Genomic DNA, 20,931 nt, shown 5'->3' on the forward strand with positions numbered 1-20,931 from the left:
TTCCAGGACAGCAGAAACCTTGGCCATCTGTCCACTTGTGCATTCCCTGCACCTAGACTAGCCTAGAAGAGGTGGGCACTCAATAGCTATTTCTTGAATCCTGAAACAAACCAAAGAAATGGATTGTCCCTGTACCCTAAGTGTGCTTCTAAATCCCCATCTTTCTTTCTGGGCACATCCCTGCATCTTTCTCCCTCCATCTCTGTGTGTGTGTATATGTATATATATTTGCCTCTCTGAGACTTCTCTGTCCTGACTCGTGCATCATTGTGTTAGCCCCTCCCCTGTCCCTTCTCCTCTCCTTTCTGGGTCACTGTCTGGTGTCTTTGTTCCCTCTGTCCCTGTAACTCACTCAGTTTTGGCCTCTGTTGCCCTGATCTTCCCCACCCACACCACTGCTCTCCCTTCTGCCCATGCTCCACCTCCGTCTCGCTGTATGTTTGGCTTTTGAACACTAGAATCCAATACCCTCCAGCCAGCTCTGCTCCCCTTCTCCTACCAAATTTGTCTCTTTTAATGCCACCTCTTCCAGTCTTCTCCGTTTATCATCCCTAAAGTAAGTGCCCCTCTGTCCTGCGAGTGGTATTCCTTTCCCCACGTTTCCCAGAATCTCTTTCCAACACTGCCCTCGAGGAATTCCTCCCTGGTCCCCTGCCCACCTGTCTTTCTTGTCCCCCACAGGGACCCCAGAGGGCAATTCCCAACACCCAGTTGTGGTCCCGTCCCTCCTCTGTCCTACTGCTTCCTGCTGCTGCATGCTATCAAGAGAGAAGCTGGTGGAGCCTGGCACGTTGCCAACAACTTCCCCCTCGTCTGTGTCCAGGTCTGTCTTCCCACCAGGCTGGGAGCCCCTGGAGGGCAGGGCAGGCTCTGAATCCTCTCTGCTCCCCCCACTATGGCTGAGCACAGAACCTGCCACACGGCAGATCTTGGGAAATACTTGCTGAGCAAATGAAGGGAAATGCAGTGAGTGCTGTCCCTTCTGTGTCCTCAGTGACCTTCAAATCCATCCTCCCACCTTCTCTACCCACCCCCCCAGCCCTTTCCCAGCTCAGCTGCCATCCTGTCTCATCTATTTCACAGCATCGACATCCTATCCACGCCTTTCCCATGGCCCAGGTTGTTCCTTCTGACACTCACATCTCATCCTGCTCTTTACCTGCTCCAAACTCTCCTGTGATTCCCATCACCCTCAGAATCAAGTCCAAACCCATCAGCCGGGAACCCTAGTGCATTTAGACTCTGGCTTCTAGCTGCTTCTCTGGTCTCATAGCCCACCCCTACCCCAACCTTTTGCACCCCAAAAGGAGGAGTCCTGACCCCAGTACATCATGCTCTTTCAATCCCCTGCCCCCTCCCCCGCCCCCCTTGAGTTGTTCTTCTGCCATGAAAGCCTTCCTTACTCATCCTTTGGAAGGCCAGGCTGGGCCTGAGGTTCTCCAGGAAGTTTCCCTGAGGACTGCCCACTCCTGGCAGTTGGGCATTCTTTCTTTTCTTCTCTGGTTAGGGTGCCCATCCTGGTCCCTATTACTGCACCGAAAATCACCCTGCTTGGAGTCTGGTTTTTGACTCCTCCTCGAGGGCGGCTCTGGGGATCCTGATTCTAGCACACTGCCTGGCCCAGAAATGTCAGGAATGAATGAATGGCTGAATTAATGAATCAGTGAAACATGAATCTCTAAGTCCTAGTGTTTCTCCTGCCCACCAAGCACCGGGCCTGTGCTTCAGTCTTGTAGAATTATCTGCTCCCTCCCACCAGTGTGAGTTTGAAGGGTCAGTGCCTGTGTTTGATGCTTATTTCGGCATGTCTCTGCCTCTCACTCTCATCTCTGAGCTCCCACCTCCCATCGATCATGTTATGATCCTGTTTAAAGCCACTCCATGGTTCCCTGCTGCCCTTGGGTTAAAATTTAAACTCTTGCCTGGAGAAGAAATGGCAACCCACTCCAGTATTCTTGCCTGGAGAATCCCATGGACAGAGGGGCCTGGCAGGCTATGCAGTCCACGGAGTCGCAAGAGTTGGACATGACCTAGTGACTAAACCACCACCAATCTTCGCCAGTTTGGCCACATGAGAAAAAAATTCATTTTCTAAGATTCCTTTTCCATAAATATTCTAAAATAAATTTTTAAATATTAAAAAAAAATCTAAACTTGACCTAACCTACAAGTCCCTGAGCAGTCTGGCCCTGTCTACACCTCCAGCCTCATCTTGTTCCACCTCCATCTGGCTCAGTACATACATGTTAGCCTTTTCTGGAAGCTCCTCCTGCCCCAGGGCCTTTGCATGTTGTTCTCTGGCTAGGACACTTCCCTCCATCTTCTTGTCATCCTTTCCGTGTTACCTGGGATAGCCTTTCCTTTTAAACTGGGTTAGCCTCCCTGCTGGAGGATTTTGTAGCACTTTGGGTTTCTTTTTTGCCTCAACTCTAACTTACTGTTGTGTATGCAATTCTTTGATTAGTGTCTGTCTCATGCACAAGATGTAAACTCTATGAAGAGGTTGGGGAAGTCTGACTTCCTCCCTTCTGTAGACTCAGCATTCAGCACAATGTTGGGCACTGAAGCACACAAATAAATTGCTGGTAATGAATGATCGAGTCTGTCTCTGGGCCTGTTGATGTTTCCTCCCCAGCCACCATCCTGGTACATAGCAGGTGCTTTTGAAACCCTTGTGGAATGATGAACGAAGTGAATGAAGGCCCACGCCCATCCCACCTCATTGTGCCTTTCTGCATCCCTTTGATCTTTGTCTCTTTATATAGATCATATATATATATATAGTTTGTAGGTATAACTCTATATTCGTGTGTTATGGGCCCCTCTCCAGGAGTTGGGCTGGGCTGGGAGTCCCTCCCTCCGCCCCGCCCCCACATGCACACAGCAAAACATTAAAAAGAAAACGTCTCAAAACTGCAAAAAACACCACAGCCCTCCCCCCTCCCCCCCAACCCCCCACAAAAATAAAACACAACGCTCCCTCCCAACGGCCCCCTCCCTTCCCTTCCCTTCCCCCTCCCTCAGGGTCCCTGATTCAGAGGGTGGGGGGATGTTCCCCCACACCCGGGTGGGCGGGGGTAGGGCGAGGAGGGGGCGCGGGGGAAGGCCGAGCAGTCTCCAGCGCGCTCACGGGGAAGGAGGGGGGCGCCCCCGACCCCCGGCAGCCTCGTTGCACGCGCGCCCGCGCACGCGCCCCGGACACGCCCCCCTCTGCGCCCCCAGGCGCGCCCCTACACTGGCGTGGTTTTCCTGTTGAGCGTGTTGGTGTTGGAGGCGCCGGCCTCCTTGGCTAGGGTCCCGGGGGCGGGAGCGGCGGGCGCGGGCGGGGCGGGCGCGGGCGCGGCGGGCGGCCCGGTGACCGTGACCGTGACGCCGCCGCCCGCCTCCTTGGGGAAGGCGTTGTGCAGCGTGAGGAAGCCGGGCGCCCCCGCGCGGTCCCGCTCCGCGCCCGCCCCGCCGCCGCCGCCGCCGCCGCCCCCCGCGCCCCCCGCGCTCCCGGCCGCCCCGTACGCCCCGCCGCCGGCTCCAGCGCTCGCCAGCCCCGCGGCCACGCTGCCCTTGGACGGGTCGCGGCTGAGCGTGTACATAGAGATGTCCGTGGAGGCGAAGCCCGGGCCCCCGGCGCCGCCGGGAGACGCGTCCCGCGACGGCGACGGCTCGCTGGAGCGGGAGCTAGAGCGGGAGCGGCGGCGGTAGCGGAAGCGGTAACTGGGCAGACGGAGGATGGCCGAGGGGCCGCTCCCGCCACTGCCGCCCGCGCCCCCGCCGGCCTTGAGCAGGTCCGAGCGAGACTGGCAGTGCGCCTCGCGGCTGCGCTCGATGTAGATGTTGACGGCCAGCACGCCGATCACCTCGGCCAGGATGAACGACAGCCCGCCGAAGTAGAAGGACCAGCCGTACGAGTAGTGGTTCTTCTTCTCCTCGTCCCGCTTCGGGCCCGGCTCGCCCGCGTTGGCCGAGATGTACACGATCACCCCGATGATGTTGCTCAGGCCTGGGCGGGGACGGTCAGACGGGAGCCTCGAGGCCGTCCCTGGCCCCGCCCCCGCCCGGGCCCAGGCCCCGCCCCCTCAGTTTAGGCCCCGCCCGGTCTGCTCGAAAGCTCCACCTATTACGGTCTAGACCCCGCCCCAAATGGTCCCTACCCTGCCCTGACTTGTCCAAGCCCTGATAACTTTGACTCCTGATAGCCTAGGCCCCGCCCTACTCTGGCCTAAGCTCCACCCACGGTGGCCTAGACCCCGCCCCTATGGTCTAATCTCCACCCACTCTGGCCTAAGCTCCACCCACGATGGTCTAGGCCCCACCTCAGATGGGCCCTACCCAGCCCTGACTTGTCCAGGCCCCGCCCCCTGGCCTAAGCTCCACCCCTGACGATCTAGTCGTCACCCCACTCTGGTCTAAGCTCCACCCACTGTGATCTAGATCCCACCCCAGACAGTCCCTATACCACACTGGGCAGCCTAGGCTCCATCTCGTGTTGATCTATGCTCGCCCTGACATGGTCCAAGCCCTTCCCAGATGATCTAAATTCCCCCCCAGCTGGCTCAGGCCCCACCTTAAACGGCCCCAAGTCCTGTTTCGGACGGTCCACCATCCCTGGCTAATTCAGGTCCTAGTCTGTTGTTCTAAAGCTCACTCTAAACGCTGCCCTGGTTGGTCCAGGGCCCACCCTAGATGGTTCAGGCTCATCCTTAATGGTCCAGATCCCTCCGGGAAGAACCAAGCCCTGCCCTAGACAGTCTAACTTCTCCCCAGATGGTCCAGGCCCTTCCCTGGCTGGCCTAAACTCTGCCCTTGATAAGATGACCCAGGCCCTGTGCTGACTGGTCTAACTGCCCCCTAACTTTATAAATCTTGGCCTCACCCTCGGCTCATTTTAAGTCTGTTAGTAAGGTAATACCGTTGACTCTCTAGACCCCGACTCTGGTTGATCTGAACTCTCTCATGATTATCATCTATTCTAGGCCTTCCTCGTGGTAGCCTTATTAGAGCAGGAAAGAGGGGGATACAATTTAGGAAGTAGACAATCTTTTAGTCTAAGCCCCACCTCCAGCTTGCTAAGCCCCGCCCCTGAGGATCGAGGCCAGAGTCGTCCCTAGTCCCAGTTCATAGTTAGCCCCGCCTTTCAAATCCTCCAAGCCCCACGCCGTGCAGACCATGCCCTTCTTTTAAAGCACCCCCTGCTATTTATGCTCAACCCTCCTCCTCTTCAGGATTCCACTGCTTTGAGAAGACTCTAACTTCTGGAATTGCCTAGTACTACTCACGTCGAGTAGGAGGGGGGTCTTGCCCCTTTAAGAAGCCCTGCCTCACTACCGAGTTGGCCTGGAAACTTTCTCAGGACCGGCCCCTTCTTGGATACCCCGGAGACCACAAGGCCCGGCCCCCTAGAGCAGGCTCCTCCCCCTCTGCGTTCAAATCACTTTCTCTGCCTCTCCCCCGGGTCCTCTTGATCCTCAAGACCTCAGCTCAGCCTCAAGCCCCCCCCCCTCCCAGGCTCCTCCCCTTGCATCTCCTGGACCGCGGGTTTTGCAATCTGAACTCCTGGAATTCCGGATTACGCGGTAGACACCTGTCTGAGCTGGGCTCATTCCCCGAGAGACGGCGGGAAGGCTACACCTACCTCACCCAGCGGGTGGCGATGGAGCTTGGGATACAGCCTAGGAAGGCTCCGGCCCCAGAGAGCGCCCCGGCCGGGTGGCTTTGTAGGCGCGCCCGCGCGCGCTCACACACACACACACCCGCGCGCGCAGATGGGCCGCCCCCTCCCTCTGCCTCTCACCTGCTGCCACGAACAGGATCCCTGCTCCCAGGATGATGTTCCTCTTGGACTTGTAGACGCGGGAGGCCGCCACGCACACGCCCCCGAGCAGCAGCAGGATGGCGCTGAGGATGGGGAAGATGCTGGAGGCCCGGACGACCCCTGGAGAGAGACAGGAGAGGGGCGGGGGAACCGGGGCGTCAGTCACGGCCGCCTGCGCCCCTGGCGCCCCGCGCCTCCTGTGTGCCTTGTCCCTGCTTCTCTCTCTCTGGTTCTCCCATTCCTCCCCTCTGCCTGTGTTCTGGTCCTTTTCTTTTTTCTTACTTTCTCTCCTCTTTAAAATTTCTCTCTTTCGCGGTCTGATGTCCCCCCTCTCTCTTTTTCTTCGTCCTTTTCTTTCTTCCTCTGCGTTTCTCCTGGCATATTTTTTCTGCCCTTAATTTTTCCAACCACGCTCCCTCTCGTCCACCGCACCCACCCTGCCTCTGAACTCCTCTATTTCCCTTGTGAACCATCTCCCTCTCTTTTTCCTTCTCGCACGCACTTTCCCTTCCTCTTCTGCGCCTTTCCCCCTTGCTCCAGATCCTTCTATCGCATCTCTAAACCTCGCTCTCCCTCCCACCCCCGTCCGCCCGGCTTCACCTGTCGCTTCGGGTCTCTCTTCTCTCTTCCCCTTCCCGCCCCATCGCTCCCTCTCCCGCGCTCTTCTTTTTCTCTTCTCTTCTCGCCTCCCTTTTCTGCCTGGCTTCATCCGTAGCTCTGGGTTTCTCTCCTCCTTCTCCCTTTCCCCCCTCTCTCTCTCTGCAGTCCTTTCCACTCTCCCCCAAACCCCAGGCAACCAGATTCTGCGATTTCTGAGCCCGGCTGAGGCCGCAGCCAATCACAACTCGGGGTTTGCCGCGTTCTCGGGGTAGCTGCCAATCGCACCGCGGGCTTCCCCAGCCAGCTCCCGGGAGTGGCCAGGCCGCGCCGCAGATTGCCTCTCGGGCCCAGGGTGAGGTTGGCCAATCCTGGCCAGGAGAGGGACAACCAGTCACTGCCCGGAGTACCCAGGCCGGCACGGCAGCCAATCAGCTCCGGGGATTCCCCCTCTGCCCGCCCCGAGGTGAGAGGAGGGGGCGGGAGAGAGCCCACTGAGCCAATAGGAGGCCAGAGGATCTCGGCATCTTGGCTTGGATTGGCTGACAAGCTCATCTCGGTGTGTCGATCTAAGCGCGGGAGCACAGCCCCCTCCCCCCTCCCACGTGCCCGAGCCCAGCAGTCCCCTCAGCTCCACCCCAGACCCCCACGTACGGAGCAGATACTCTGCGCTGTCATGGTCGTAGTCGGTGTCCTCCGGGAAATGGTTGATCTTCACGCAGACGCCTCTTTTCAACCCTGGAGGGGAATGGGGGGGGGTGACGGTGGTGGGCACTTAACAGTTGGGGAACTCTGGGTGAGAAAAGACACCCTCCACTGCCCCTTCCTCAAACCCCTTCTCTTTCTGGCCGGATTGGGAGACAGCAAGTACTGGCCGCTGAGCGTGTCTGCACACCTGGAACAAACTTTCAAACTCCCTGGCCTCAGTTTCCCAACCAGGTTAAAAAAAAAAAAAGGAGAAAGGAAAACATCCAACACTCACTAAAAGGCCACAAGGACCTTTGCCCTGTAACCTGGACGGGGACAGTTTCTCCGGCCTGTTTCTTCCTCTGGAAGAAAGGTGTTGGTTTCTGCGATGTCAAAGCACCCTTCACCTCGAAACCCGTTGAAAACGCGTGGGAAAATGGAGAGGCGACAGAGGGCCAAGAGGACTCCATTTCCCACGAGGCCCTGTGAAGACTTGAGTCCCCGTGGAGGGGAGAGCAGCCCCGGTGGATCACTGGGGTGGTCGTCTCTTCAATCCTCTGTTTGGGGAGTAGGGTTTCCCCTCTTTCGGCGCCCAGCACCTGCAGTCCTCTGGGAGGAGATGGAGCGGTTGGAGCAAGCCGAGGCAAGCTGGGGGTGCGGTATGCCTCCAGGGGTCCTGCAGTCACAACCCCTCCTCCCTCCCAGAACACGCATCCTTACATAGCTGGAAACTGGCATATAAATCAGTATAAAAACACTTTGTTTCCTAAATTCTCCAGGCTCCTTCCTATCTCCAGGCCTCTGCCCAGTGCTTTGGAACACTCTGCTCACATTCTTCCTGGAGAAGAACTTAACCCTTGCAAGAGAGCAGCGTCCGGGGCACCTGCTTGAGGAAGTTTTCCCTCACATAGACCCCTCCCACCCATTCTGGGGGGGGGGGGTAGCCACTCCCTGCATCACCCTCTTTTTTTTTTTTTTAGCATGCATTGGGTTGCGTTATAATCTTCTTCAGCACGCTGGGAGTTCCTGAATGGGGAGGGAATGGGGTCTGATTCTTTCATGTGTCTCTAGCATTGCCTGGCACCAAAGGAGGCGTCAAGAAATGAGTGTTGAAAGAATTAGATTATGAACCACAAGGATAGAAGAGGGGGGTTGAGGCAGAAGATGACAGAGAAAGAAATGCGGGAAAAGGAAAGGATTGGAAAGAAGGACTATAAGGCAGTTAATAATTCCACTAAGCGCTAACATTTGTTAAGTGCTTCTGAGGTAGATTAACTCAACCGGAGCTCCCAGGAGACCCAGGAAATAGATAATGGTATTGGTGTCGTGCAGTGGCCGAACATTAAGAACTGAAGTTGCACTGTTTGATAATGAAGCCTGAATCCATCATGTCCTTACACCACATCCTTGTTGGCCTTATTTGGACCAGTTTGCTTCGGTCCCTTTTCCTATAACATGGGGGATACTAGGATGCACCTCCCCAGTTGTTACGAGGGTTGAATCCAGGTACAGAGATTTAGCACTTTGCTGGGAACACAATTGAGTGTTCCGTTGATACCACATCATACACCCATTGTCCAGATGAGGAAATAGAGGCATACAAAGGGTTCATTGATTCACAGCTGATGGGTGGTAGAAGCAGAATTCAAACACACAGCAGTTTGCTCCCACTGGAATCTAAGCTTGTAGGTGTCCCAACATCTAGAACAATGCCTAGAGCACTGGAAATGCTTAATATTTGTATTTAAGAATGGCCGAATGGGCAAGAAGCGCATGAAAAGATGGTCCGTATCACTAATCATTAGGGAAATGCAAATGAAAAAACAGTGAAATACTATCTCATAGATATGAGATACCATCCCATTCAGACGGCTACTATAAACAAACAAAGCAAAACAGAAAATAACCAGTGTTGGTGAGGATGCGGAGAAATTGGAACCTGTCTGCACTGTTGGTGGGAAAGTAAACTGGTTTGGTCTCTATGGACAATAGGATGGAGGTTCCTCAAAAAATTAAAAACAAAATTACTATGAAAGTGAAGTCGCTCAGTCTTTGCGACCCTATGGACTGTAGCCCTCCAGGCCCCTCTGTCCATAGGATTTTCCAGACAAGAGTACTGGAGTGGGTTGCCATTTTCTTCTCCAGGGGATCTTCCCAACCCACGGATCGAACTCGGGTCTCCCACATTGCGGCCAGACTCTACCCTCTGAGCCACTAGGGAATCCCAAAATTCTTCTGTTTTAGGTTTTGGTTTATTTGGCCAGAAGGCATGTGGGATCTTAGCTGCAATTCCACCTCTGGGTATATACCGAAAAGAATTGAGAGCAAGGTCTCTAAGAAATATACAAATATATCCATTTTTGTAGCAGCATTATTCACAACAGCCAAAAGCAACCTAAGTGTCCATCAACGCATGAACCAATAAACAAACAAAGTGTGGCATATGGATAGAACAGAATATTATCCAGCCTTTTAAAAACAATGGAATTCTGACACATGCCACAACCTGCATGAACCTTGAAGACATGCAAAGTGTAATAAGTCAGTCACACAAATACAAACACTGTATGATTCCACTCATATGAGGTGTCTAAAGCAGTCAAATTCATAGCGACAGAAAGAATGATGGTTGCCAGGGGCTGGGAGCGGGGAAGAATGGGTAGAGTTTCAATTCTGCACAATAAAAGTGTTTTGGTACTTGGTACACAATGTAAATATACTTAACACTGCTGAACTTTTAAAATGGGTTAAGATGATATATTTTATGTTATGTGCATCTTACTACACTTAAAAAAAAAAAGCAATTGAATGAATGAATGAAGATACATCTTGTGGGAGCAAATGCTTACCCAGCAGCACATCCACTATGGTGTGGTAAGTGGGTTCAAGTTCTCTCTTTCTTGAATGAGATCATAGTACTTTTCTCAAAACATGAATGATAATTCAGTGAGATTGAGCATGGAAAGTAGATGACATGCAGACTCTCTCCGCAGACTAGTCATGCTGGAGTAATAATAACCAGTACTTTGTTGTTGTTATTTAATCACTAAGTCGTGTCTGACTCTCCGCGACCCCATGGACTGTACCCACCAGGCTCCTCTGTCCAAGGGATTTCCCAGGCAAGAATACTGGAGTGGGTTGCCGTTCCCTTCTCCAGGGGATCTTCCCGACCCAGGGATGGAACCCGTGTCTCCTGCATTACAGGTAGATTCTTAACCACTGAATCACCTGGGAAGTCCACTTAACTAGTATAAAACTTACTGAGGACTAACCATACACCGGACACCATTCCAAGCATTTGACAGGTGTTAACATTCTCCGAAGAGGATTGGATGGCGTCACTGATTCAATGGACTTGAACTTGGGCAAACTCGGAGAGATGATGAGGGATGAGGAGGCCTGGCGTGCTGCAGTCCGTGGGGTCACAAAGGGTCATACACAACTTGGCGACTGAACAATACCCTCAGCATGGATGACCAACCCTAAGGATACTGCTACTGCTAAGTCATCTCAGTCGTGTCCGACTCTGTGCGACCCCACAGACGGCAGCCCACCAGGCTCCGCCGTCCCTGGGATTCTCCAGGCAAGAACACTGGAGTGGGTTGCCATTTCCTTCTCCAATGCATGAAAGTGAAAAGTGAAAGTGAAGTTACTCAGTTGTGGCTGACTCTTAGAGACCCCATGGACTGCAGCCCACCAGGCTCCTCCATCCATGGGATATTCCAGGCAAGAGTACTGGAGTGGGGTGCCATTGCCTTCTCCGCCAGGTTAACTAATGAAATAAAAACCTGATACAAACTTTCTCTGGTGCCTCCAGTTCAAACAGCTCCCCCTAGTTCTGGGGCAGGCAGCAGCTATTGGGTTGGCTCTTCCTTATTCCAGACTCTTCCAGGGAGCTCACTGTTTCTTGGCCTGTCACCTGGGTTGTTATTTTGTGCCTTCTCTGCTTAAACTACTGCAACAATTGTTTCTGTTTAAGAAGACTCAACGGCACACTGGGAGCCCATCTTCAGTGCCAAGCACACCCAGAAAACCGGACGGACCGTGTTCTATCGCCTCCTCAGGAGGGCTCCGCCCTGTGTAGTCTGCACTTCCTGGAGGAGTGGACTCCGCTCCATCGTGGCTGGTATTCTGCTGGGCTACCTCTTCTACTATGGAGCCCAGTGAACGGAGTCACCTGGGGCAGGATTGAGAGCTAGGAGGGAAGAGGAAGAGACACACTAGGAAATAATAGCACCCCTGCATTAGAGGTGAGGAAACTGAGGCGTAAAGCTGAACAAGTTGCTCAGTCCTATGTAGATGTTAAATCATAAGGAGGAGAGTTTGGACCTCAGAGGTGAGCTTTTTGCTTGTTTGCTTGTTTGCTTGTTTGGGCTGCGCTGTGCAGCTTGTGGGATCTTAGTTCCCGACCAGGGATCGAACCTGTGTTCCCTGCAGTGGAAGCATGGAGTCCTAACCACTGCACCGCCAGGGAATTCCCAGAAGCGAGCATCTTCAGGGAAGTAGATCACAGTGGTTATGGTAGCCACAAGCTCGGGCTTTGAAAGTGTATTCTCTGGCTCCGCATACCAGGACAGTCACTTCCCAGCTGTGCAGCTTTGGGGTTTTGAATACCTCTGAGCTTCAGCTTCCTGGCTTGGAAAATGAGGATGGTGATACGACCAGATAAGGTTTGATAAGTGTTCACTCCGTGTATGTGTGGGGCTTCCCACGTGGCACCATGGTTAAAGAACCGCCTGCCAATGCAGGAGACGTAAGAGATGCAGGTTCGATCCCTGAGTCGGGAAGATCCCCTGGAAGGGGGCAAGGCAACTCACTGCAGTATCCTTGCCTGGAGAATCCCATGAAACGAGGAGCCTGGCAGGCTACACTTGAGCAGGTCGCAAAGAGTCGGACACACTGAAGCCACTTAGCACGCACACGCCGTGAAACACAAGAGTTCAAGAGCAGACCACCTGGGGGTTATGCGGCTTGCCTCGTAACCAGCCGCCTGGGCTGGGAGCGCTGTGTGCGCAGGAATGGTGGTGATGCACACCGGCGCGCCCCGAGGGCCCGCAGGGCACAGCCGCCGGCAGGCGTGGGCGTGAAGGCGTGCGCACTGCCGCGAGGACCGGTGAGGACGCGCGCACTGCCCCTTGCATGTTGGGTAGCCCTGTAGCTGACTCACTTCCCCTTTCTGGCCATCAGCTTCTTGCTCTGACAAACTCTCGTGATAATATCTTCCCTCCTGGAGCAATTGGGAGGATTCAATGAGATAATAAGGCCTGCAAAGTGCTCAGCACGGGGGCTTTAAATAGGCTGCTAGAGTAAATTGGGCTGTAGGTCCACATTCTGGGCGCTGAGATTCCCGACAAGGGGGCTAGACCCATCCGGATGCCCCCAGCCCCAGGAGGTTGGTTCTGAAAGGTGGCAGTTGAGATGAAGTGTGAGCCTAAAATATGCATCAGATTTCAGCCATTATGAAGAAAAAGGCATCATATTTCATTAATATTTGTTATATTGCTAACATACTAAAATAATATTTTGGCTATGCTTGGTTAAATAAAATCGATTACTAACTTTTATATTAATATATTGTATAATTCCATTTATTAAATTAGGTTCATCGAACCTTCCCTTTGTTCTTGTTTTAATGTCACTTATTGTTGTTGTTTAATCACTCAGTTGTGTCCAACTCTTTGCGACCCCATGGACTGTAGACCGCCAGGATCCTGTCTGTGGGCTTCTCCAGGCAAGAATACTAGAGTGTGTTGCCATTTCCTTCTCTAGAGGATTTTCCCAATCCAGGGACTGAACCCACATCTCCTACATTGGCAGGCAGATTCTTTACCACTGAACCACTAGGGAAGCCCTTTAATGTCCCTAGTAGAAAGCTACAGTCCATGGGGTGGCAAAGAGTCGGACAGGACTGAGTGAGTCAGCAAAGCACACAGCACAGAAACATTTAAGTTATAGAGGCAGCTTGTGTGATGTTTCTGTTGGGCAGTGCTGGTTGGAGGCACAGGATTTTCGGGTTATCAAGGAGGGGAGATTCAGGGATGGGTCACCCAAATTCCTAATAAGAACAGAATAAGAACAGAATAGAAGCTACACAGTCTAGCCTTTATGCTGTGTCTACTGGCCGTTTGAATGCTTTGCATGTAATAACTCGTTGAGTTCCCTCCATAGCCCTGCAGGTTAGGAGTTATTATAACGCCCATTTCACCCATGGTGAAAAAAAGCACAGAGACATTGAACATGTGGCTCAAGGTAACGTTTCCATGCCTGGCAGGCAGGAGGTAACCCAATGAGTTCTGTTCCAGAGTCTGGGTCCCCATTACCACTTCCTACTGCGTTTCTCAGAGACACTTGGAAGGAGACAGGATGAGACCCAAGAATTCCCCAGGGGACACAGCACCTTCAGGGGACCGCGGCCCCAGGGGAACAGTTTCTACACTCCTGGATCTCCGGATAGGATGGAGGCTGGTGGATGTGTTGACTTAGGAAACAAAACAGATCAGACTCCAGTGCGGACTGGATTGCCTGTTAACTGTGTGACCCTGGGAAAGTTGCTTCCCTTCTCTGAGCCTTAAGCTTTCGTTTTTGGAGATGGGGGCAACGGTCGTACACAGTGCACAGGATTACTGTGCGAATCCAGTGACATACGAATGATGATTAAGTAACAATAAAGCCCACCTGCCTTTAACCCGTCCTTAAGTCATTTCCTTTGTTTCTGGGGACCCCACCTAGCCCGTTATTTCCCCCCAGCCTCTGTGGCCTCTCCTTTCTCAGCTCCCTTTGCTGGCTCTTCTCATCTGTCTGATTGTCTTTGACTACTGGACTAGCTCAGTCATTGGCCCTTCAACTAATCTTTGCGTTTGTTTCTGTCTCTGCTCATCCATCCACATGCCATGACCCAGTGCCCACCCCCAGCCCAGACTTCCCCCTGAACTCTGGCCTCATACATCTTATCACTAGTGTCTTAGATCAGGGGGTTAGCAAACTACAGCCCAACGGCCAAACCCAGCGAAGAGTAGGTTTTACCTATTAAAAAAAAAAAAGATTGAAAAGCTGTCAAGGAAGACTCTCTCGTGGTACGAGAAAACGATATAAAATTCAAATGTCAGTGCCCGTAAAGGAAGTTTAATTGGAACCCAGCCACGCTCATCCACTCACGCATTGTCTCTGGTTGCTTTTAGGAGCAGCGGCGACAGAGATCACATGCCCCACAAAGCCTAAAAGATTGACTGTGCGGTGCTTTGTGGGTCCTCTCCTATGCTGACTCCTATCTTAGACAGTATCACCAGCAGGCACCCTCAATTTAACATTTCCAAAACTGAGCTTGTGATAGCCCTTCTTACGATGAATTAGGGCTTCCCTGGCAATTCAGATGGTAAAGAATCTGCCTACCAATGTGGGAGATACGGGTTCGATCCCTGGGTCCTGAAGATCCCCTGGAGAAGGGAATGACTACCCACTCCGGTATTCTTGCCCGGAGAATCCCATGGACAGAGGAGCCTGGCGGGCTGCAGACTATGGGGTTACAAAGAGTTGGGCATAACTGAGCAACTAAACAACTGAAAGTAAGACAAATATCATAAAATACCAGCTGTTCCAGCTCATAAATACCCCCCGCCTCCACTCCTACCACATTCTCCGGGGCTCAGGCCACAGACTTCGAGCAGTGACTCTCACTAGGGGCGATTTTATTCCTAGTCTAGAGACAGTTGGCGATTTTGGTGGCCACGCTGATAGTTGCTGCTGGTCTTTGGAGAGCAGAGCCTGGGAATATTGCTAAACCTCCTACAACACAGAGGACCTTCCTTCCACCCCCACTCACCCACCACCACCGGCCGCTTCAATGCGGAATTATCCATCCCCCAAAAGGGCAACAAGTCTGAGGTTGGAAAACCCTGCTTTCAAGACATCCAGTCTCCTTCTCTCATATCCTGCAACTGCCCCCATCAGCAGTTCCTCCCTGCCCGCTGCAGCTGCAGAATGTGCTCTCAATTCAAACCCCAATTCTATGTCTCCCACCCCAGAGAAGCCAGCTCCTGTTTTCCCTTCTCCCTCCCGCCTTCCTCTTGGAGACACAGCACAACGATCCCCTTAACCTTTCAGCCAGCTCCTGTCACTCCTCTGCCCAGGAGCCTGCGATGTGAAAAGCAGGTCACATCCCAGGACCCGAAAGTTCGTGCACCTTGCCGGCACCTCCTACCACGTTCCTCCTCCACCAGCTCTGCCCTGGCCGGGCAGGCTTCCCCTAGGTCAGACACGAGGCACATTCCCATTGATGAGCCAGGTTTCTACAGCCTCACACTCTTGCCCCGAACACTTCACATCCCCTCTTTTGCTCTTTTTCCTCCTTAGCACTCAGCTCCATCTAACACCCTAGTTGTTGTATTTACTCATCTCAATTATCATCTGTCTCTCCTAGAATGTAAGACACATAAAAACTGGGACCTTTGTTGTTGCTGTTTTTCCTTGCACTGTAGCTGTAGCTCCACTATCAAGCACGGTGCCTGGCACATAGTCGAAATTCAATAAACAGTGGTTTTTGAAGGAGGGGATGAATACATGGAATTATTATGATTCACAGTACATTGTCCTGGGGGTTCCAAGAGGCAACTCCCCACACAGGGCGCTGTGCCTGATGCTTGGTCAGACCAGGGAATGAAGATGAAGTCAGATGCCCACACAAGGAAGAGAGTAACATCATGGGAAAATCGGGTGGGTGTGAGGCGATAGGGAGCAGAGGTGACTGGGGAAAAGCAGACCCGCATGCATGATCTGAGGAAGCAGCTGCTACTCGGATCTGGCCGATCAGGGCTGCTGCACGATGCCAGCCCCACGTTACCAGACCTTCCACTAGTTCAAAAGAAGCTGGAAATCAGATTCTTAACGTGCAGTCTCCCTATTTTTAAATGTTGGCAACCGATTCTGATTGTGGTTTTGGTTTTATACGCTCCACACGCTAGACAAAGCATATCTGTAAATCCCATCCTTCAGACCCGAGTTCTCTTGGCTCTGCCTCCCAGCCACAGCTGCGTGACTTTGGGCAAGTGGCTTAACCTCTCTGAGCCTCAGTTTCCTCATCCCCAACTGGAGGATGGCATCCCGCCCCCGCCAGGGGATTAAATAAGATAATAACATTCCTGGCTTATTGAGAGTGTCCAGCAAAATGCAGGAGGAAACGATGGGGAAAAGAGAAGGATTAAAAAAAGAGAAGTGACGGATTGTGATCTTTTGGGCCCTGTAGAGGGGAATTGGGGATTGGCTGGTTCCTTCTCCTTCGGCGTTGCAGACCAGGGCTGGTGAGGCTGGGGGAGATGATCAGACAGTGGCCACACCAGGGAGGAGGGACCCACGCACAAGAGGACTGGGACTCAGGTGTCCTGCTCCCCAGCCCAGCACCTCCATGCCATGTGGAAAGAAAGGGCAAAGCTGCGAGTGGGACCCAGCGGTTGCTAAGAGGAAGAGGGCTGGCCCGGGGGAAAGTCGGAGGAGATGGGAGGCAGGGGGAACCGGCTGGGAGGGAGGCTGCAAGAGGGAGAGAGCGGGACCAGGGAAAGAGCCGAGATGGAGACTGGAAGAGGCAGTGCCTCCTCGGCAAGAAGAAGAGGCCGGCAAGAAGAAGAGGCCGAAGGGAGGCTGAGTGGAGGGAAGGTGAAGCAGGGCCACGGAAAGGGCCAAGGAGGACAAGGACCAGCAGCGGAGGCGGGAGAGGAAGCCAGGACAAGACTCCCGGAAGACCAGCCCCTAAAAGAAGAGAGGAGGGGACCAAGAGTTCCGGTCTGATGGGGCGTGATGTTTTAGGGGACAAACAGCCCACGTGGGGCCAGAGGGTCAAAGGGGATGAGGAAGGCAGTGGAAACGGGGTCATCAGAGGTCTGGGCGTTCAGAGCCAGGACGCGGGGACCGATGATGCCACGGGCAAGGAGGAACAGCCTCAAGATCAGGGGTGAGAGGGCAAGAGGGCGGGAAGGTAGAGGGTGCCAGTGCTGGGGTCCAGGCTGAGGGGGTCCCCTGGTAGAGGGAGGCCAGACACCCGGAGGGGTGGGAGGGAGAAAGGAGGGGGCGCTTTCCCCGCTAAGGGAGGCAAGAAGATAAGGATCAAGGGGCCCTGCCGTGTGATGGAGAGGCATGAATGAGGAGGGTCAAGAGTGGGAAGGGTGGGAGGGGCGGTGGGTGAGGGGCGGCGGGGGGGCGGGGGGCGGCGGCCGGGCAGGAGCAGCGAGGGGCGAAGGGCCACCCACGAGGGAGGCCGCGGGAGAACCGAGAGATCCGGAGGGGAGGGGCAGGGGCGCGAGGCCCTACCTTCCAGGCAGCAGATCCTCCAGAGGCCCGAGTGCGTGAGGCCGCCGGGGTCCTTCTTCTCTGGGGCGCCGCCGCCCCCGCGCTGGGGGGGCCCGTCGTCGCCGCCGCCGCCCGCCGTGAGGTTGGTGGTGTTGCAGATGAAGGCGCGCGTGTAGAGCCAGTAGTCCGTGCTGATGGCGATGGTCATGAGTCCGAAGGCCGCGAAGGCGCCCACCGTCGTCAGCAGCACCTGCACCCCCTTCTCGCACCAGAGGCCCCGCTCTTCGTTCCAGCGCTTCAGCGACTCCAGCTTGACCACGGGCAGCCGGGGGGCCGCGGGCCACCACCGGGGCAGCGGGGGCGGGGCCGTGCCGGCGGCTGGGGGGGGGCACAGCGCAGGCAGAAGTGGGGGGCCCCCCGGAGCGGAGGGCCGGGGGTGGGGGGTGGCTGGGGAGGGGGCCGGCGAGGAGGAGGCTGCAGGCCTGGGACGGGGTCAGAGGGCTGTCATGGTCGCCTGCGGGTGGAGGGCAGGGGTAAGGCGATAAGGATTAGACAGGCGGGCTCGCCTGGATACCGCCATACCTGCACCCCTCCCCACGCTAAAAACAAAAAATACCCCTACTGTTTCCTAGGTTGAAGAAACGCCTTCCACGATGCTTACCTCTGCCTCCCTCGCTCTGAAAAACACTTCCCTGTGTCCAAGAAAGTCTTCCCACTAACCCCCTTCTGAGAAAAAGCCACCCCCCATCCCTGCATCCCTGCCAGTGGGTAGGACACTCTTCCAGGCCCCCTGACTCTGCCCCCTGGTCTCACTGTCGTCCTCCCCCCCACACACACACAGGGAAACCATCCCTCGCTCGCAGCCCCCCAGAGCCTCCTCCTCCCAAGAAACCCCCTGTCCTGCTCCTCATTTCTTACAAAATGTTCTCATAAAGTTCTCCCCCTTCCCTATCTTCCCCTGCAAGGCCCACCTCTTCACCTACCATGGCCTCTACTGAGGAAAAAGAAATCTCTCAATCTCTCCTTAGCTGGAGGATTAAAAAAAAAAAAAAAAAGACCAACTACACAACAGAACCTAAATCTTCCCAACTAATCTTCACTGTTTGCACAACTCAGAAAAACCCAGCTACCACCACTTCACCTCCACAGTCTCCTCTGTATGGGAATACCCCCTACCTCCCACCCCACCCCCAACCCTAGGACTCAGTCTCTGGACCAGGGTTCTCAACCTTGATGGCACCTTGAAACCACCAGAGGACCTTGAAAGACACTGATGCTTGAGAAATTCTAATTTCACCGGTCTAGGGTGTGCGTAGCCCTGAGCATCTAAGCTTTTAGAAGCTCCCCAGGGGATTCTTTTAAACAATCCAACAGTGTTGGACTCTCTGGTTTAGAAGAATGGCCCGCATCTCCATGACATCCCCTCTAACCGCCCTCACCTGACTCCCTTGGCACACCCTCCCATCCCCTACCATGTCTTGGACTCAAGGAAAACTCCCCCACTTTCTCGTTTGCCTATGAGAGTCTTCCAAAACGGATTCAACTTCGGATTCAACTTAGACAAACTCATCATAGCCATTGCTTTCTCCTCCATTAAGAAAAATTTCCTCCGTGAGTTGCATGGCATTTTCTACTCACAGGAATCCCTTTCTCCAGACCCCAAACTCCTCTCAATTCAGAGATCTGCCAAGCTCGGACCTGTGAACTCTCAGCGGTGGAAGGAAACCCCTAGCCCTGGCTGATCATCCCCCTACCCTATTCCCCTGCCCACCCCCCGCCAGCTCCCCACTGCCCCCAAGCCCCATCTGTCACCCACGAGGATAAGCCCCCTCCATCAATTCCAGATCTCCCCAGCTCACTTTGACCTCCCACTCTCTCTTGAACTTACAAGAACCTCCTCCCCCCACCTCTACCCTGACTTTCACATCATGAAGAATCAATCCCATAAACTCCTGCCATCCTGCTCCACTGACTCTGGCTCCTCACATCTCATCTGCTCAAGAGAATTCCCTTCGTGGCTCCCCACCAGACCCCCCCAACTCCCCTTCTTGGGAACACCCCCAGACCCTGCCCTACTCTTTCACCTGTGCAGCAACATCCGTTGTACATACATTTTTCTTCCAAATTTAAAAAGCTCCGCTCCATAGATGGTGTCCCTCAGAAAAATCTGATCCCCAAGATCACAACTCTTTTTCAAGCAGGAATAATTTCCCACTCCGCAGCCCCCCAAGTGTCCGTTCACGTTGCTGTCCCGCAGCACCCCACCACCATGCCCCCTATCCCTGCCTCTTCCATCCCATTCCAGGCATGCATCCCTTACCTGCTTCCACCACTCACTTTCCTACACTTGTTCCTCCAAACCCCCTATTCCAGTTAAGAGCCTGGAAGCCTTAGGGGAGGGGAAAAAAACAACCCCATACTGGGTCCCATATCTGGGTGACCTTGGCCTCTTCCGCCTCCATCAGCTGGCCCTCACTGGGTCTGCTCCAAGGAGGGGTGTTGGAAAGGTTGTCTATGGGGGGGTGTCTCCATGGCAACTGGGCCTAGTGCCCCACACGTGTGTGCTCTCCTCCCCTCCCCTCCTGCCTGCCCACGCGCGGCCCCTGGCCCAGCCCGATTTGTCAGTGCCCAGGACGCTGACATCCCCAGACCACCCCCCCACACACTTCTCCTCACTTCTGGACCCTTCCCCTTTCTCCTCTCCAGAAAGATGCTGAGTTTACCCTCCTGTCCGTCTCTCGGCCTCTTCTCTCCTCGTCTGTACCCCTCACCACCAGCAGCATCACCTCCACTGTCCTAGCAAATTCCTGCCTCCACCTGGGGTGAGGCTGTGATCCCGGGATGTACCCCTGCCCCTGTGGGGCCCCCTAAAGCCCCCATCCCCGGGATAAGGAAGGGATGGAAAGAGGAGGCCACTGAGTGAAATTCTCCATCAAATCAAGATAGGAAGATCTTTTCATTTTGTCGATTTGGGGGGCAATTTGCTTGGTTTTAGAGGTTCTTCCTTTAGTCTCCCTGTCAGCGGCAGCAAAGGAGGGAGCAGGGGACCCCCAAATTCAAAAGCTCCGGTATATGAGAGGGGTCATCTTCCCCTCTCCCTCGGAAGGGGACCAGCTCCTTCCTCCAGAATTGGGGGGGGGGGGTCACAGAGCGTTCCTTCTACACATCCACCCACCTCCGATTAATAAAAAGATCTGTCTCACCTCTGTTAACGATAGGTCAACTCTCCGATGCACTGGGGAGGGGCCGTTGAGCCCCCTTGTCGGCAACCCCCCCAGAACAGCCCCTGGGGCTCCCAGTTCTCACTGCCCCCCCTCCCCCCGCAGCGAGGGACCCAGGCGTCCGACCTGGTCGGGGGCGGTGATGAGGGGGTGGACAGGGGGGAATGGGGGTGTTGAGGTGGGAGGGGAGGCTGGGGGGCGGCTCTGAGCTCGGCCCCCGAGGGAGAGGGGGTCGGGATGGGGGAAAAAAAAAAAAAAAGGTGAGGAGACAATTTGGTTCTCGTGTCGCCGGGTAAAGTGCGGAGCTGGAGGACGAGAGAGGGAAGGAGGAGGGAGGGGGGAGGG

General features: G+C 54.4%; 1 protein-coding gene across 1 annotated transcript; it reads right to left on the reverse strand.

Moving 5' to 3' along the window:
* Positions 1 to 3,230: 3,230 nt before the first annotated feature.
* CACNG8 (calcium voltage-gated channel auxiliary subunit gamma 8) lies at positions 3,231 to 19,170 on the reverse strand. The gene is made up of 6 exons (XM_081506356.1): positions 19,137 to 19,170; positions 17,826 to 17,879; positions 17,387 to 17,743; positions 7,058 to 7,141; positions 5,786 to 5,926; positions 3,231 to 3,994 (listed from the first exon to the last, which is right to left on the reverse strand). Exons 1-6 carry the CDS (start codon positions 19,168 to 19,170, stop codon positions 3,231 to 3,233), a joined length of 1,434 nt encoding a protein of 477 aa, XP_081362482.1.
* Positions 19,171 to 20,931: the final 1,761 nt, after the last annotated feature.

The sequence above is a fragment of the Giraffa tippelskirchi genome, chromosome 7, assembly GCF_054371585.1.
Source record: "Giraffa tippelskirchi isolate mGirTip1 chromosome 7, T2T-mGirTip1v1.2.pri, whole genome shotgun sequence".
NCBI lineage: Eukaryota > Metazoa > Chordata > Mammalia > Artiodactyla > Giraffidae > Giraffa > Giraffa tippelskirchi.

What these genes read in the sequence shown, in the direction of transcription:
- CACNG8 (XM_081506356.1), bottom strand. Translation starts at nt 19,170, where the DNA reads ATGGGGCTTGGGGGCAGTGGGGAGCTGGCGGGGG. An exon ending in CTGCAGCCTCCTCCTCGCCG is followed by an intron (nt 17,744 to 17,825) that starts GCCCCCTCCCCA and finishes GCCCCCCCCCAG; the next exon opens with CCGCCGGCACGGCCCCGCCC. An exon ending in GATCCTGTTCGTGGCAGCAG is followed by an intron (nt 3,995 to 5,785) that starts GTGAGAGGCAGA and finishes GTCCCCGCCCAG; the next exon opens with GCCTGAGCAACATCATCGGG.